This window comes from Rhinatrema bivittatum, chromosome 5 (genome assembly GCF_901001135.1).
Source record: "Rhinatrema bivittatum chromosome 5, aRhiBiv1.1, whole genome shotgun sequence".
NCBI lineage: Eukaryota > Metazoa > Chordata > Amphibia > Gymnophiona > Rhinatrematidae > Rhinatrema > Rhinatrema bivittatum.
In genome coordinates, this window is record NC_042619.1 from 240,950,676 (window position 1) to 240,969,075 (window position 18,400).

The 18,400-nt window shown below is 48.5% G+C and overlaps 1 protein-coding gene across 1 annotated transcript in view; it reads left to right on the forward strand.

Moving 5' to 3' along the window:
- CFAP298 (cilia and flagella associated protein 298) overlaps positions 1-18,400 on the forward strand; it is a 69,729-nt gene that overhangs the window by 13,979 nt on the left and 37,350 nt on the right. The window contains 1 exon segment of the mRNA XM_029603586.1: positions 15,971-16,138. Within this exon segment, the coding sequence (XP_029459446.1) occupies positions 15,971-16,138 (168 nt within the window).

Consider the following 18,400-nt stretch of genomic DNA (forward strand, 5'->3'; position numbering starts at 1 on the left):
AAAACTCCAAAAACTAGAATCTGACTCAATTGCTTTTGCACTAGAGGTGACCAAACAACTTTTTTACAAAGAGGGAAACAAAGCAGGGAGTCTGTTAGCCAGGAGATTAAGGGTAGTGCTGGCCCAGAACAACATTACCTAGATTAATACTGGAAATGACTCAATACTTGCGTCCTCAGACGATATAACCACCGCTATTACTAGCAACTGTAACATGGAATAGACTTAGTTTTTGGGTACTTGCCAGGTTCTTATGGCCTGGATTGGCCACTGTTGGAAACAGGATGCTGGGCTTGATGGATCCTTGGACTGACCCAGTATGGCATGTTCTTATGTTCTTATATTAGGGACAGCTTTACGGACTTTTATGCTACCTTATACAAGGCCAAGGACAACATCTCCGAATCCAATATCAACTCATATTTGGATTCAGTCTCTTTAATTCCGCTCACCCTTGAACAACAAAATATCCTAGATAGCCCTATTAGGGAGTCTGAAGTATTATATGCCATTAAGCTATTAAAACCAAGCAAGGCACCCGGTCTCTATGGCTTGTCTGGGGCTTATTATAAGAAACTAACTCATATATTGTCTACACCATTGACAGATATGTTTAATTCTCTCAGGGAAGCAATTAATTTAGCAGAGCACGCTAATGTAGCGGGAATAACGATTTTAGCAAAAGCAAAACCAGGGCGGGATGCCATTTTTTCCAGCTCATATAGACCAATATCTTTGATCAATTTGGACCTCAACATATTGGCTAGGATATTAGCGGAGCGATTGAAGGTAGCTCTACCCACTCTGGTCCATAGTGATCAAGCAGGTTTTATACCTACATGTATGGCTAGTGATAATATTCGTAAAGTGGTTGATTTAGTAGACTAGGTTCCCTGTACGTACCCGGATCAGTCCAGACTCCTGGGTTTTGCCCCCCTCCTAGCAGATGGAGACAGAAGTTTACAAACCAAACTCCGCCTTAACTAGGCTGGTGCCACCTACAGTCTGGCAGTCTTCTTCTGTCTCCTAGCAGGTGGAGGGGGTGCAAATCCTACAGTCTGAGCTGAGGCCTAGTTTTCTGAGTAAAAAAAAAAAAAAAAAAGATTGAAAAAAAAAAAAAAAAAAAATAAGTAAGAGATCAGATTTTTGATTGGTAGTTTGATTTGAGAGTTTTTAGGTAGGTAAGTAGGGGCTGAGACCGCAGTGGGGTGCCTGCTGGTCCGCCCGTCCCTCTTCCCAGGTCCCTGGGGGGTTGAGACCGCTGAAGGTGGGCTGAGGGCCCTTGCCAGCGTGTTGTCTGCCTGGGGGTGATACCGGGGAGCCCGGCTCACTCCCCCCAGGTGGTCCCGGAGCCAGAGGTATTTAAAAAAAAAAAAAAAAAAAAAAAAAGTTATTTAATTTGTGTGTTGGTTTACCGTGCTGGCCGTCTTTCTGTTGTCTTTTTCTGTCCCTTCGGGCGCGCCGTTCGTGATCGCGAGGGCGAAGGGAACGGGGAACAGCTGCGTTTTTGTTTTTTGTAGTCGCCGGGAGAGTTGGGAGCATGCCGCGGCGTCCTGTGTGCAGGGCCTGCGGCGCGGCCCGGCGCCTCTCCCGTGACAGCCTCGGTTCCGGCTGTCTCTCGGGGGGGGGAAGGTGGCTCAGCTGCTCCGCCGCCGCGGAGAGCACGGCAGGCACGAGCAGAGACTCCGGGAAGCTCGTCGGGGGTGAAGGCTGGCCCGTCCCTGCGCAGCGCGGGAACGGGCGCCATTTTGAGCCTGGCGACGTCGGTGGCGGGAAAATCCGCCATTTTGTCCCCTGCACGGCCGAGAAAGGCGGCGTCCGAGGCAGGGAGGGGGAGGGAGGATTTACCTCCCACGTTGTCCCCACAGCGGTCAGTCCCTGAAGGGGGCGCGGCACCGCGGCCGGCGGTGGAGAGCGTGCCGGGGGAGGACCCGGATCTTAGCTCTTCAGACTCCTTTAATTCGGAGTTCGTGTTGGTGATGCACAGGGCTTTTAGAGCGCGGCACATGGCCAGGAAAAGTGCACGGGGTTCGCTGCGCGCAGACCAGGGGTCAGAATCCCGGAAGAGAGTCCGGTCCACTCCGGTGTCGGATCCCTCGGGGGTGGTCCGACCATTCCGGTTGGGAGCGCCACGGGGGGACCCGGATACCGAATCTGAGTCAGATGAACCGGACTAGCAGGATCCGCCGTCCCAGCCGCGAGGCATTGAGGGGGACGGGGATCCGGGAACAGTTGGTCCCAGTATTGGCTACGGGGACGTGGATGACCCTAAGGTAGTGCGCTTGTTAGTGCGCTTGTTTCGCCGGGACAAGCTCGCGCCGTTGATTCCGGCTATCCTGGAGGAACTAGCTATCGAGTTGCCGCAGCAGGAGTCTTGGCTCGGTCGCACGGATCAGTTTCCGTTGCATTTTTCAGCATCGAATCTGCTGTTTAAGGAATGGGACACCCCAGATTTGGGGTTGAAGGTTGCTAAGGCCATGGATAAATGGTATCCGCTTACGGAGGATGCGCTCGAGTTGTTCAAAAGCCCGAGAATAGATTCGGCAGTGGCGGCCGTGACAAAGAGGACCACCATTCCGGTGACTGGTGGGACGGTCCTTAAGGATTTACAGGATTGCAAGCTGGAGGTGCAGCTCAAGAAGATTTTCGTGGTCTCCGCTCTCGGGGTTCGAGCAGCTATTTGCAGTGATTTCTCTTTGCGGGCAGGACTTCGGTGGGCTCAGCAGCTCTCCGCTAAGGAAGCTCTGTCGCGGGAGAAGGCGCTGCAGGCCGGTCGTTTAGAGGCGGTGATTGCTTATAGTGCCGATGCGTTTTATGATTTGCTGCGCACCTCGGCACATGCCATGGTGTCGGCGGGGTCGGCGTGGCGCTTGTTATGGCTGCGACATTGGGCGGCAGACGTATCTTCTAAAGCTAGGTTAGGGTCCCTACCGTTTAAAGGAAAGTTGCTCTTTGGGAAAGAGTTGGAGGATTTAATTGAGTCGGTGGGCGAGAACAAGGTCCATCGTTTACCGGAGGATAGACCGCGGACTAGGGGGGCCCCAGCGGCGAGATTCTGCTTCCGGGGTGGTCGTAGACCACCTCGTCTTTTCGACACAATGCTTCTAGGCAACAGTCGTATGCGCAGTCCTTTCGAGGGCGTCGTTTTGGCAGACCGGGCGCCGGTACAGGGGCGCCGGTCAGTAAACTTTCGCAAGGATGGGCGGCAGGTCCACTCCTCGGTTCCGGAAATCGGCGGCAGGTTGGGGCGATTTTACGGGGAGTGGGCCAGAATCACCTCGGATCAGTGGGTCCTAGAGGTGATAAGTCAAGGTTACGCGTTAGATTTTGCACGGCGGCCCCGGCCGTGTCTCATGGTGTCGCCATGCGGGTTTTCGGAAAGGAGGCGAGCGCTGCGGGAAACGATGTGTCACTTGCGGGAGCTAGGCGCGATCGTTCCGGTGCCGTCGCACGAGCTTCGCAGCGGTCGATATTCAGCATGTTTCGGCCTATTCTAGACCTCAAAGGGGTCAACAGGTGCTTGCGGATTCCCCGTTTTCGGATGGAAACTCTGCGGTCGGTAATTGCCTCGGTGAGACAGGGTGAGTTTCTGGCGTCTCTGGATCTCGCGGAGGCGTATCTGCATATCGGAATCCGCAAGGAGTATCAACAGTACCTCCGATTCGTGGTTTTGGGGCAGCACTTTCAATTTCAAGCTCTACCGTTCGGATTGGCAACGGCTCCGCGGACGTTCACCAAGATCATGGTCGTGGTGGCTGCCCACCTTCGCAAGGAGGGGTGTCTGGTCCACCCGTATCTGAACGATTGGTTGATCCGGGCGAAGTCCGAACAACTGTGTCGGTTAGCGGTCCAACGGGTGGTCGGTTTACTGCAGAGGCTTGGCTGGGTTATCAACCTGGCCAAGAGTCATCTGGAGCCTTCGCAATCACTGGAATTTTTGGAAGCTCTGTTCGACACTCGGAAAGGCATGGTGTACCTAACGCAGGAGCGAATGATCAAGTGGCAGGGACAAGCCGGCCGGTTGTTGAGCAAGGCCATTCCAGTCGTCTGGGATTACTTGCAAATGGTGGGGTCAATGACGTCCACCCGAGAATTGGTTCCCTGGGCGTTCGCTCATAGGCGTCTCTTACAGTGGGCGTTGCTGTCCCGTAGGAATCCGGTGTCGGAAGAGTTTTATCTCCCCTTGCCGCTACCGCAGTTGGCGCACTCCAGCATGGCCTGGTGGCTATGTCCAGGCAACTTGGCACGGGGAGTTTCGTTGGCAGTTCCCTCGTGGACGGTGGTTACCACAGATGCCAGCCTGTAGGGCTGGGGCGCGGTGTGCCTCAGACAGTCGGTCCAGGGCACGTGGTCACCGACGGAAGCGTCTTGGTCCATCAATCGGTTGGACACCAGGGCGGTGCGTTTGGCTGTCCGGGCGTTTTCTTCCGCTGGTGCGGGGTAGGTTCCTGTCGGACACTGCGACGACTGTGGCGTATCTCAACCGTCAAGGCGGTACTCCGAGTCAACCGGTGGCCGCCGAAGCTCGTCAGCTCATGCACTGGGCCGAGAGGCACTTACAGTGTCTAGCGGCATCACATATTGCCGGAGTGGAGAACGTTCAGGCGGATTTCCTCAGTCGTCATCGTCTAGACCCCGGCGAGTGGGAGCTCGCGGACGGGGCGTTCCGGCTCCTTTGTGCTCAGTGGGGAACACCGGCCTTGGATCTGATGGCGATATTTCAGAATGCCAAGGCTCCACGGTTCTTTGCTCGCCGTAGGGAAACGGGAGCACAGGGCGTGGACGCCCTGGCACTTCCCTGGCCGACGGAAGTGCTTCTTTACGTGTTCCCGCCATGGCCGCTCATCGGACGGACAATCCGACGCATAGAACTACATCCGACGCCCGTTGTGCTCGTCGCGCCAGAGTGGCCTCGGAGGCCGTGGTTCGCGGATCTCCAGAATCTGGCGCTGGAGGATCCCATCCGGTTCCCGTATGTGCCGGACCGACTCCATCAGGGGTCCGTTTGTTTCGACCGGGTCGAATGCTTTTGTCTAGCGGCATGGCTTTTGAGAGGCGTAGGCTGAAGGCACGGGGTTATTCGGATGCGGTCGTTTCGACGCTGTTACGATCCCGCAAGGCATCCACGTCGCTGGCGTATGTACGCGTTTGGAAGGTATTTGAGTCGTGGTGTCTTGAGCAAAGATTGCGGACTACGTGGACCTCGGTGCCGGAGATTTTACGTTTTCTCCAGGCTGGTTTGTCGAAGGGGTTGTCTTGTAGTTCCCTTCGGGTTCAGGTTGCGACGTTGGCGTTGTTGCGGGGCCCAGGCCCAGGTGGGAGGTTATCCTCCCATCCGGATGTTGTACGTTTTCTTCAGGGAGCAAAGCATTTGCGTCCGCCGCTCCATTCTCCATGTCCGTCGTGGAACCTGAATTTGGTCTTGAGGGCGTTGTGCGCCGCTCCCTTCGAGCCCATTCGTAAGGCTACTGTGAAGGATTTGACTCTAAAGGTAGTGTTTTTGGTAGCGATTGTCTCGGCAAGACGGGTGTCAGAGCTTCAAGCTTTGTCTTGTCGGGAGCCTTTTCTGCGGATTTCGGACTCCGGTGTTTCAATTCGTACGGTGCCATCCTTTTTGCCTAAGGTGGTGTCTGCTTTTCATCTCAATCAGACTGTGGCCGGGTCAGCGTGACTTACGTCGGTTGGATGTGCGAAGGGCATTGTTGTATTATTTGGAGGTTACAAATGCTTTTCGTGTGTCAGACCATCTCTTTGTTCTGTGGGGCGGTCATCGTCGGGGTCAGGCGGCGGCCAAGACGACTATTGCCCGCTGGTTAACAGAGGCGATTGGTTCGGCGTACCTTCTCCAGGGCAGGTCTCTGCCAGTGGGCTTAAGAGCCCATTCGACTCGTTCCCAGGCTACGTCCTGGGCGGAGTGCAACCACTTTTCTACGGAAGAGATTGGTAGGGCAGCAACGTGGAAGTCGTTGCATACATTTGCTCGGCATTATTGCCTGGATGTGCAGGATTCCAGCACGAGCAGTTTTGGTGCCGGAGTGCTCAGAGCGGGACTCTCCGGTTCCCACCCCAAGTAGGGTAGCTCTGGTACATCCCAGGAGTCTGGACTGATCCGGGTACGTACAGGGAAAAGAAAATTAGGTCTTACCTTGGTTAATTTTCGTTCCTGTAGTACCACGGATCAGTCCAGAGTCCCGCCCGTATCTGCTATGATGAGGGAGAGTCCGTTATCGTGCGGTGTTCTTTCTCTCTGTCCTGTTTCGGTTGTCTGTTGGTGTTTATCAATGGCTCGGGTTCTGGTCCCATTTGGGGGATAGGTGAGCCAGTGGTTGGTTGGTAGGTTCCTATATATAGTTCGTTTGTGGTGAGATTTGGGGCTTCATCTGCTTTGACATTAAGTAAGACTGCCAGACTGTAGGTGGCACCAGCCTAGTTAAGGCGGAGTTTGGTTTGTAAACTTCTGTCTCCATCTGCTAGGAGGGGGGCAAAACCCAGGAGTCTGGACTGATCCGTGGTACTACAGGAACGAAAATTAACCAAGGTAAGACCTAATTTTCTTTTAAAGGCAATAATAACCCATCTGTCTTATTATCTGCAGATGCCAAAAAGGCCTTTGATTTGGTCCATTGGGCCTTTCTATTTAAAGTACTACAGAAAATGCAAAATGAGAAATTTTTCCAGCAATGGATAATGAAGCACTACGACTTTCCCAAGGCCAGGGTCAAGGTTAATGGGGGCTATGGTGCTAGTTTTGATATCCAGCGAGGCACTAGGCAAGGATGGCCACTGTCCCCTATGTTGTTTGCTCTTTTTTTGGAGCCATTTGCTACCTGGGTTCGAAACTCGCAGAGTATCAAAGGTGTAACACTACAGGATATGCATTTTAAAATATCCTTTTTGCTTACGATATTTTGCTAACAGACCCAGGAGCATCTTTAACTGCGGTGGTGGGGGAGCTCGATAGCTATCATAGGATAGCTGGTTTCAAGGTGAATTATGATAAATCAGAAATCTTAAACATAAATCTTCCCCCAGCCAAGGTAGCTCTCATAAAGAGAGAATTCCCCTTTCGATGGGCTAAAAAATCAATTAAGTACCTGGGGGTGCAAATAGTTTCTGATTTGTCTGACCTCTTCACGCTTAACTATACTCCTCTTTGGAAAAATATTTAAAAAGATCTCAGCAACTGGAGCAGGGAAAACTTCTCGTGGGTGGGCCGAATAGCGATAGTTAAGATGAACATATTGCCTCGTTTTTGTATTTTCTTTTTCTACAATTCACATATCCGCCACCATACTGAAGTCATGGCAGAAAAGGATCTTTAGCAACATTTGGAAAAAGAGACCACCACGAATCGCTAAAGCTGATCTTTTTTTTACCTAAAAAGAACAGGGGTATGGGGGTTCCTAATTTACTTTTGGTATTTTGGAGCTGTGCAACTTAGCACTCTGGTTGCTCTACATAACAAAGCCGTCCTTAAGCAATGGGTACGATTGGAACAAGAAATGGTAGGGGCCATGCCGTTACAAGCCATCCCGTGGCAACCCAGGGAGACATGGAGACCAATACGGCACATGCCACTTGCCTCTGGCCAATACTCTTAAAGTTTGGAATCAATGGAAGCCTAAATTGGTAGGCTCTTTTAAATATTTCCATCTTACTCATCTGTTCAACAACACCACCTTCCCTGCGGGCATAGAGTCCAAGGCCTTCTCGCTATGGGCTGCCCAGGACGTTCTCTACACTGGCCAGCTTTTGAAGGAGGGTGGGGTGATATCCCATGCAGATTTTCAGTCTAAACACCAATAATGTGCAACTTACTTTCTAGGTTATGCACAAACCAGACATTTTTTAAAGACACTACTGGACACCAAAAAGTTGCGCACAACCAAATCTTTATTTGAAACTTTCTGTGAACATGCTGGAAAAATGAAAGGCACAATATAAAAAATGTGTTCTTTATTCAATGTACAGCCATCAAATCCCTTTTCACACATCAAAGCATGGACACAAGATTTGGGGGAAATGCTCAGTGAAGAGGAATGGGACATTGTGTTTAATAGGACTGCAAAATGTTCTTTTTCAGCGGCTATACAGGAACATTGCTCCAAACTCTTATATAGATGGCACTTAACTCCGGCAAGACTCCATGTCATGTTCCCCAATGTTTTTGATAAATGTTGGAGGAGTTGCGGGCAGATGGGTTCATATATACATATTTGGTGGACCTGCCTCAAGGTGATACCTTTCTGGGATAAGATCAGGTGCTGGCTCGCTGACATAGGGGTGGGAGATGAGCCTTTAACAATCAAACATGTTCTGTTAAACATGCCTGCAGAGAAGCTTAGTAAAGCACACCAAGCATTTAGTTTACAGGTATATATTGCTGCGTGTTTGAACTGGCGAGGGCATGGAAGCAGCATGAAACCCCGCCACTAGCAGCTGTAATTCATAGGCTTTATTCATATTATCGTATGGCATATCTTACTGCTGTGAAACGTGCCAGGGTAGCAGCTTTCTATGAAATATGGGACCCAATGAAAGAGTGGTTAAAGGGCCATGACTCAATGGGTTAAATAAAGTATTGCCTCTCTCCCAATTATTCCCAGTTGAACTCTTCAGTCTGGGATAATTTCACAGAACTAATGTTACTGGGCCACGGTAATGCTCACTATGGCTTCCTTACTTGACAGTGCACACATTTGTCTGCTTTGTTTTATTTTATCTTATCTTATGTTATTACCGTATGTTATATTGTAAAGAGATAATGGCAATGAATGGAGAGTCGGCGAGGGATGGGAATTATGGGGGTAGATGCACATGTTATTTACAAAATGTTTGACCAATAATGTCCATGTTGTATTGTTTGTATTCATGGACAATTATGTTATTTTTGATATATGGTCAATAAAACTTTATAAATTTAAAAAAAAAAGTGGAACAGGGAAAGAGTTTTGGTAGGAATTTCTTCTTCCTCTGGTCTCCATGCTCCTTGTGCCAATCCGATGTTCATTCCCATCTCCAGGGGAGCTCGGGATGTGGGTAGCCTGTTGTGTTGAGCAGCCTTTTTGGCTAAGCCCCATTCCTAGGCTTATCACTGTTTGCCGTGAGGTAGGCCACAGCGGCGTTTCCTGCACATTAGGCTGCCCCCTTCAGGCCCATCGGTTCATGCAAGTGCGTCCAGTTTTTGGGCGCCTAGTTGGATGCTTTGATGAGCACCTAGTTGTACGTTCAGTTGATAGGGACGTCTATTTGAGGCAAGTGCTTCCCTATATGCACAATCTGAGTGTCTTGAGGGCCCTTAGCCTTTGAGCTCTCATCGATACGCAGGCTTGTACGCTTAGATTTTGGACGCCTATTTTTCCAGTGCAAATACAGCTGGGCTCTCACCTTTCAGTCGCCTATTAGAGCAATATGGCGCCTATAGCAAAGAAACCCAAGCAGCTTACCCTCTGTGCTTTGTAATATTCAGGCAGCTCAGCCGGGTGTTCCCTCTAACTTGTGTCAGCGCTGTTTGGAAGCTCAGGGGGAATTACCTTCATTTGATTTTTACTAAGCCTGATTCTTCCCAGCCTGATGCGGGTCTAGGTAAAGATGTGTCAGAAGGTTCGCCTGACTTTGGAGCTCCCCTGATTCATCAGCGGGGGAAGGTAGTTCAGTGGGCGCAGGGCAGGTGCCTCCTGGTTTTGGCATGGATCCTTCTGCCTTTTCTTGAGTGGAATTTTTTCAAGGATTGCAGTCTTTTTTTTTTTTTTTTCTTTTTCTTTCTTCAGGCACAATCCTCAGCCCCGACCAATCTTGCCAGGTTAGAGGTGGTTGGTCTTTCCAATAGGAACCCAGAAGGCACAGATGATGAAGCCAATCTTTATTTTCTGGAGGATGGGGATTGGAGCGGTATAGAATTATGTTGCAGTTCTTTCAGAAAGATGAATTACCGGCTCTGATTTCCCAGACATTAAAGATGCTGGGGTACCTGGGCTGAATCCATGTCTGCGCCAAAGAAAGATCCCATTTTGACTTCTTTACATAAAGCCTCATTTTTTTCCCTATTATGGAGGCCATTCCAGAATTAATTGATCTTGAGTGGGGCACCACAGAAGCTAATTTCAAAGAGGATGAGTCTTGGAAAGACTGTACCCTCCTGGATCCAGCTGCGTGAGAACAATTACGTTTTCCAAAAGTGGATGCACATGTGTGTGCCATCACCAGGTGGTCGACTATTCCCATAGAGGGAGGAGTGGCATTGAAGGATGCTCACAATAGGAGTCTTGAGGCCATCCTTAAGCAAGCTTTTGAAGCAGTGGCAATGACTTTGCAGAATGCTTCTTGTTGTTCCCTGGTGGCTCACTCTTGTTTACTTCTCTCTCAGAAGGTCGATGACTCTGGTGTGAATTCCAGGGCAGTGATGGAGCCAGCAGCCGCCTTTTTGGCAGATGTGGACTTCGATTTGGTCTGCACCTCAGCCAGAGGGGTGTCTTCAATAATAGCAGCCAGGCATCAGTTACAGCTGAGAAACTGGTCAGCCGATGCAACCTCCAAATCTAACCTTATGAAGTTACCCTTTAAAGGCTCACTTTTGTTTGGGAGCGAGTTGGAGAAGCTGGCTAATAAGCGGGGCGAGACCCAGGTTCCTTGGCTGCCGGAGTTTAAGAAGCATGCCCTCCTTTAGCATGAGAGGTCATACTAGGAGATCCAAACGTTTTCAACCATACAGAGGAATGGCCTTTCAAAGGACTCGACCTTTGGGTAGTTCTCAGTCTTTTCGTCCCAGAGAGCCCAGACGGGGCACAGGCTCGGGTAGCGGAAACAACACCCACTCACCCCCTGAGCCTCCCAACAAAGGTGTGATGACCCACCTCTGGAAACAGGAGATAGGGAGTTGCCTCTCTCTTTTATCAAAGGTGGTTCAAAATCACGTTAGACCAGTGAGTCCTGCAGGTGATACAAGATGGATATGCACTGGAGTTTTGCAGTATTCATTGGGACGTATTCATGGTGTCTCCCTGCTTCTCCCCGCAGAAGAAGCAGGCAGTGGAATGTACGTTGTCAAGTCTTCTCAGTCTGAGGGGCTGTGGTTCCAGTGCCCATGTCTCAAGAAAATATGGGTTGATATTCCATTTCTTTCATTTGCCCAAGAAGGAGGGTGCTTTTTGTCCCATTCTGGATCTCAAAGGAGTCATCAATCACTTGCAGGTGACTCATTTTCGCATGGAAACCTTGCGCTCAGTGATAGTGGCTATGCAGTCGGGGGAATTTCTGATGTCTTTGGGTCTGAGCAAGGCATACTTGCATATCCCCATCTGGCTAGAGCATCTACGTGTTCTGCATTTCGCAGTTTTGGGATTTCATTATTGGTTTTGAGCGCTGCCTTTTAGTTTTGCCACCGCACCCAGAACTTTTTCCACGATTATGGTGATGTTGGTGGCAGAGTTGAGAGGATAGGATTCTGGACCACCCGTACTTGGACAACTGGCTGATTCGGGCCAAGAATCTGGAAGGGAGCCTCCTGTTGTCACACAAGGTGATCTCCTTGTTGCAAGAGCTCAATTGGGTGGTGAACCTGGCCAAGAGCAGTCTTCAGCTACCTCAATCACTGGAGTATCTCGGTGTTCAGTTCATCATGAAGCAGGGCAGGGTGTTCCTGCCGGAGGGTCATATTTGGAAGTTGATGTCGCAGGTGCTTCTTTTGATGAACAATACGTCCAACATTGTGTTCCTATCTACAGGTGCTCGGATTGATGGCGGCGACCCTGGACGGTACCTTGGGCAAGGGTGCATATGCATCCTCTTCAGCACACCCTGCTATCTTGTTGGAGCCCACAGCTTCACCTGCTGATGGAGATCTGTACTCATCTGAGTGGTGGTTAAAAGCGGATCATCTGAGAGAGGGGGTTTCCCTAAGCTTACCGGACTGGATAGTACTCACGACAGATGTGAGCTTCCAGGGTTGGGGGGCTCACTGTCAAGAGTTGAAAACGCAAAAGCACTGGAGTGCAAAAGTTTCTTTGAAGTATCAATCAGCAGGAAGCCCGTGCAGTCCGGCTGGTATGCTTGTGGTTCGGGGACCAATTGCAGGGTCGAGCAGTTTCAATAATCTCAGACAATGCAACGACAATGGCTTACATCAAATGGCAGGGAGGAACCAAGAGTTAGCAAGTGTTACAGGAAATAGCTCAGTTTATGGAATGGGTGGAAGTGCATCTTCAGGAGATCTCAGCCTTGTACATTGCAGGAAAAGACAATTAAGAGCAGACTTTCTCAGCAGAGTCTGGATCCAGGAAATGGGAATTGTCAAACGAAGCATTTCAGTTGATAATGGATCGCTGGGGCCTTCCTTGTATGGCCCAGCTAGCAACTTCTCGCACTGCAAAGGTTCCTCTTTTCTTTAGTTGCAGGAGAGATCCAAAGTCCTTGAGCATTGATGCTGTTGTGCAGGAGTGGCCAGAGGATGAGTTGCTGTATGCCTTCCCCCTGTGGCCCATGGTTGGGCAGAGTGATCCAGAAGATTGAGAGTCACAAGGGGATGGTACGTCTGGTGGCACCAGATTGGCTCAGGAGACCATGGTTTGCAGATCTGTAAAAGCTCCCGGTGGACTTGCTCATCCAGCTTCTGTTGCTTAGGAATCTGCTGCGACAAGGGCTTGCTCTTCACACAAGATCTGATTCAAGTTGGTCTTATGATATGGCCCTTGAGAGGGCTCACTTTCTGAAGTTTGGATATTCTACTGCGGTGATTGCCACCTGGCTGTGATCGAGAGTTTTCCACTTCCATAGTTTATGTGCGGATTTGGAGTGTGCTTGAGGCTTGGTGTGAAGAACGAAAGGTTGTTCCTCATTCATTCAAGATCCCACTCATTTTGGAATTTTTGCAAGATGGATTGAATAAAGGGTTGGCCCTTAATTCCTTAAAGGTACAGGCTCTTGCCTGTTTCAGGGATCAGGTGAATGGTGGACCCTAGTCGGCTCATCCATATGTGGCCTGTTTCTTGAAAGGAGTGAAACATCTTTGTCCTCTCTTGCGGTTACCAGTGCCCTCGTGGAATCTTAATCTGGTGCTGGATTTTCTAGCAGGTCCTACTTTTTGTCTGATGTGTAACCTTTCCTTATGGTTACTGACCTTGAAATTGGTTTTTCTTGTGGCAATTTGTTCAGCGCATAGAGAATCCGAACTCTGGCTTTGTCTTCCCGGGATCCATTCCTTCGAGTGACTCTGGGGGCGATACAGCTGCGTACTGTTCCTTCTTTTTTGCCAAAAGTGGTTTCGGATTTTAACTTGAATCAGTCCATTTCTCTGCCATCTCTGGACAGGGAAAGAGATGCTGAGGAGTATCATCTGTTGCGGCCCTTGGATGTCAAGAGACATATTGTGAGGTATCTGGAGGTTTCAAAACCTCTCAGGAAGTCTGATCACTTGTTTGTTCTCCACAGTGGAAGTAAACAGGGCGAACTGGCATCACGGACTACAGTAGCTCGTTGGATTAAGGAGGAAGTCACGGCCACGTATGTGGATGCTGAGCAGCTTTTGCCTAGTCAGATTAGGGCTCATTCCACTAGAGCTAAGGCAGTGTCATGGGCGGAGGTTAGATTGTTGACTCCCGTCGACATTTGCCATGTGGCGACATGTTTGTCCTTACACACCTTTTCCAGGTGTTATCGTCTGGATGTGCAGCCCAGGAAGACGCAACCTTAACATTTGCAGTTTTGAATGGACCACAGGCAACCTCCCACCCTATTCAGAAGTAGCTTTGTTAGATCCCATTTTTTCAGAATCCATATGTCTAAACGCTAAGAAATGAGATATTACTACTTACCTGATAATTTCCTTTTCTTTAGTATAGACAGGTGAATCTACCTTCCCACCCTTGACTGCCGGCGGGTTGTGCTATTGTCCTCCTGGTTGGCCGCATTTTACAGGGGTTACTGATAAGTGTTAATCCAGTCCCTAGACTAGAGTTAATATATTCTTTGTCTGAGCTTAGTGTTTTCTTATTGGTTGAATGCTGGAATGGTTGTCTGTTAATAATCAAGTTTTTGCTAGTCTGTCCACCGTTGGCTTTTGCAAAGAATACTGGCGGGCTGATGTCACTGCAGGAGTATATATACTGTGATGTCAGCTTTGCTCCGTCTCCATCTGCTGGTAGAGGTGCACACCCACTTGTTCTGGATACCATCTATGTATACTGAAGTAAAGGAAATTATCAGGTAAGTAGTAATTTCTCATTAAAAGCTGAGAAATATATTAAGTCTAATTAAGAAATATATTAAGTCTAATAAAGAAAAGTAACATCCTGCCTACAGTACTTCTTTTAAGATGCCTTGACAGCCCAAATTTATAATTAAAATATAAATCACATATTCAGATGTCAATCAAATTTGATTTGGAGGAGACTGAGCATGGAGCCCTGGTCCACTTGTTTTGGAATGACCCTCCTGAAAGCTAGTCAAGAAATGTATTAAGTTAGTCCAGTAAAAAGGTATCTTCTTATCATATACTTTTTAAATGTTTATTTCTGTACAGAGAACAAATTAAACCACTGTTGGATATATATACACCCGAACCAGAAACAAAGAGTAGTAGTAGTAGTAGTTCTGATGCTGCAGCAGCCCAGCTCCCTCCTGTCTGCCTAAGGCCCATTTTTAGCCTACTTCCTGAAGGAAGAAAAGCAGTCTTATGAGATTGTCATGTCTGTGTCCCTAACAACGCTTGTTTCATTCCAATCCACACCAAATTTCCGTACACGTCAGAATGTCCAAGGGTAACCAGACAAGGGTATTTATCTTTTTGAATCATGCATACGCACACCTATAAAAGATGATTCAATTAGTTCTGTGTGGAACTTCTTGTTAATTTTGATTTGTCTTCCCTGTTTAAAAGAGATTTCCCAACAAAAATATTTTACACTTGTTGGCAGTTCTTGTTGCTTTCTCCCCTTTTTTGTTGACAACTGCTTTTAGTTAGGAAGGGAATTCATCTTGTGTGACTTGGTGAGCCTGTGTCCCTTCCAAGAAGGCAAAGGGCCTTATTTTCCAAACGTATCGCACGCGGTAAGGGACATTTCGCATGCTATACCAAAATGGGGGCGGAGTCGGCCTCGGAAGAAGAGGACGAGTCGGGGCGTCACCGGGGCCGACTCCACGACGACGGCACGCACAGCGAAAAGGTAAGTGCCTTTTCGCTGCCTATTTCGCTCCCAATAACTACACCTCCTATGATGGCGCTATTGAGTGTGAAACCAGCAGCGATCACACCGTAACGGTGCGATCGCTGCCGGCTAGCGCAGGGCCCGCCCCCCGTTTCGGCTCCCCGCCCCTCATCTTCTAAAGTATCGCAGACCTGTGATACTTTAGAAAACGAGGCCCAAAGTTAGCTATCTGTAACAGATGTTTTCTGAAGACAGCAGTTCACCACTCTTTGGAGTTTTTCTTCCCTCAGTCAAAGCTGAATGAACGTAACTGAGGAAAGTTTCATGGCTGCAGCAGCACAGGAATACTGTGCACAGGCAAGGAAAGTTTTTTTGCCTTTTCCAGAAAGGTCTGTAAGAATCTGTTTGGCACTGAGCATAGGTACATGATCCATTTGTGTGACTAGTGAATGTCTGTCTTCATGAAGCACCTGTTGCAAGTAAGCAACTTCACTTTTAACTTGTTCCTTAAATTGTTGCACACTTTCCTGAAATGGGGTCAGGTGTAAAGAGTAGCTCCTTTGGCTGTTGTCATTAGTCCCTTTACATTTCTGAAATGCATTACAGGTCAATAAGGAGGAATTTTAATTTTTAAAAGAAGCCAATCCAGCAGGTGGCATTGAGCACCATCTGTATGTCATGCTTATTTTCCTTGTTCATTAGTGTAAGGATTGATTGAAAATTCTTCAGTAATAGCAGTCACGAAAGAATGACTAACCCTGACAACCTGTGTTTCACCGGCTGGTCTGGGATACAGAGCTGCTGCTTCAATAATATCTTCTTGTTTGTAGAAATGACAGAGCTGGCAGAACATGGCATTACCTTACCCTTTAACATGCAAGGACTGGCAGACGAGCAAATTGAAGAGCTGAAATTAAAGGATGAGTGGGCAGAAAAGTGGTGTGCCAAGTGGAGGTTATGACTTTAAAAAGATGAGATTGGACGAAGAAATGGACATGGTAACTTTTTGAGTCTTGATCTTACTGTTTCTAGCATTCAACTCAGAGGCGGAATTTATTTTTATTTTTATTTATTTATTAAGCTCTTATATATCATCATTCAGACTGGCCATCACAACAGTTTCCATGCATAAAATACAAGTAAAACATAAATAACATAAGTAAAATAATGAGCAGTTGTTCCTAAAATATGGTAACTTAAACAAATAAGATACAATAAATAGATAAAATACAATCATAATAAAACAATTTAAAGTACACTAAAATACTTAGGGGCGGATTTAGGCGAGCAGGGCCCTGCGCGCCGGTAAGCCTATTTTACATAGGCCTACCGGCGCGCGCAGACCCCGGGACTCGCGTACGTCCCGGGGTTTTCGGAGGGGGGCGTGTCGGGGGCGTGTCGGGGAGCGGGCCCGGTCGACGCGGCGTTTCGGGGGCGTGTCGGCCGCGTTTTGGGGGCGGGTACGGGGCGTGGCTATGGCCCGGGGGCGTGGCCGCGCCCTCCGTACCCGCCCCCAGGTCGCGGCCCGGCGCGCAGCAGGCCCGCTGGCGCGCGGGGATTTACGTCTCCCTCCGGGAGGCGTAAATCCCCCGACAACGGTAAGGGGGGGGGTGTAGACAGGGCCGGGTGGGTGGGTTAGGTAGGGGAAGGGAGGGTAAGGTGAGGGGAGGGCAAAGGAAAGTTCCCTCCGAGGCCGCTCCGATTTCGGAGCGGCCTTGGAGGGAACGGGGGGAGGCAGCGCGGCTCGGCGCGCGCAGGCTATACAAAATCGATAGCCTTGCGCGCGCCGATCCAGGATTTTAGTGGATACGCGCGGCTCTGCGCGTATCTACTAAAATCCAGCGTACTTTTGCTTGAGTCTGATGCGCAAGCAAAAGTAGGCTGTTCGCGCGCCTCTTAAAATCTACCCCTTAATATGTACATGCTATAAATCTCTCTCTCTCAGTTGTTTGAAATTGACTGCCTCACGCTATATAAATAAATACTTAAAATAGTATTAAAATAGCTCTCAGTCAGTCCCTCCAAATGCAATTCCAGAAAGCCAGGTTTTCAAATTCTTTTTAAATGATTTTCTCTCTGCTTGGATCCTTAATTCAGTAGGCAACTCATTCCAAAGTTTTGGGCCAGCTAGGGAGAAACTTCTCTCTCTTACTTCTCCCTCTATTCAGAAAATTAAAACTTATTGAAAGGCTTTAGGAAAATTTTACACATCACATAAGCCATGTTCAGAAAAACTATGGGTGTCTGCAGTCATTCTCAAAATAATTCTGAGTAAGGCAAAACAGGTTTGCAACCTAGCACAAAACAGCAGTATTTGTTAACAAAATAAGTCATGAAAATAGCTTCATGTATTCCCCCCAAAATATTTCTTTATTCCTTGCTTTTATTTTACTGGTTTGTTTTTTTTCTGTTCCTAGTTCCCCTCACTCTTCTGTGAAGCTGACATGCCTCTTAACTTGCACTGTTTCTTCCTAGTGTATTGACAATGACCCTGGGCTACCCTCACCAGACAATGGAAACTTCCAATAAGTAGAATGCAGAAGAGAGACCAAGATGACTACAAATTTAGAAACCTCCCAGATTCCATCATAGCTATTAACATTCATGACAAGCCACAAATTTTGCCTTTTAAGTCCATGGTGAATTTTGCAAATATTGTGAATTTTCCCAGAAGGAGTCTGAATTGTTTTATAGGGCCGCCATGTGACATTTCAGAAGTTTACATGAGAAAATGTACAAATTCTCAGAGGACAAGCAGGATGGTAGTCCTCACTCATGGGTGACATCATCAGATGGAGCCCTGATGTAGAAAACTTATGTCAAAGTTTCTAGAACTCTGACTAGGCACACTGAGCATGCCCAGCATGTCCTATACCTTGTGTCCTCGCAAGGTCCCTCTCCAGGCTCTTTTTCCGTGGAGCTGTAAGACTCACGGTGTGAGTGAGCTCACTTTGGCTATTTTTTGACCTTGTGGAAAACTTTAGTTTTTGCTTTTTTCCTCATTGTTCCATCGCCAGGTCCCTCTCAGTGCCCTCCTGTAGCATCTCCTAGTCAGGGTTTTTGGCGATTCGGATAAGTTTCCTTTCATTGTCGATTCTCCATGGTGATGGTGCATCAGTGCCTATTGGCCATTGACGCCTCACAGCCATCACCTTCAGTTTGTGCCCCTTTTTGTTTCGTCCATTATGGCCACGTCTGGTTTTCGGCAATACCCCCGGTGTCCAAGGACCATGTTCATCACAGAACCACATGAGATATGT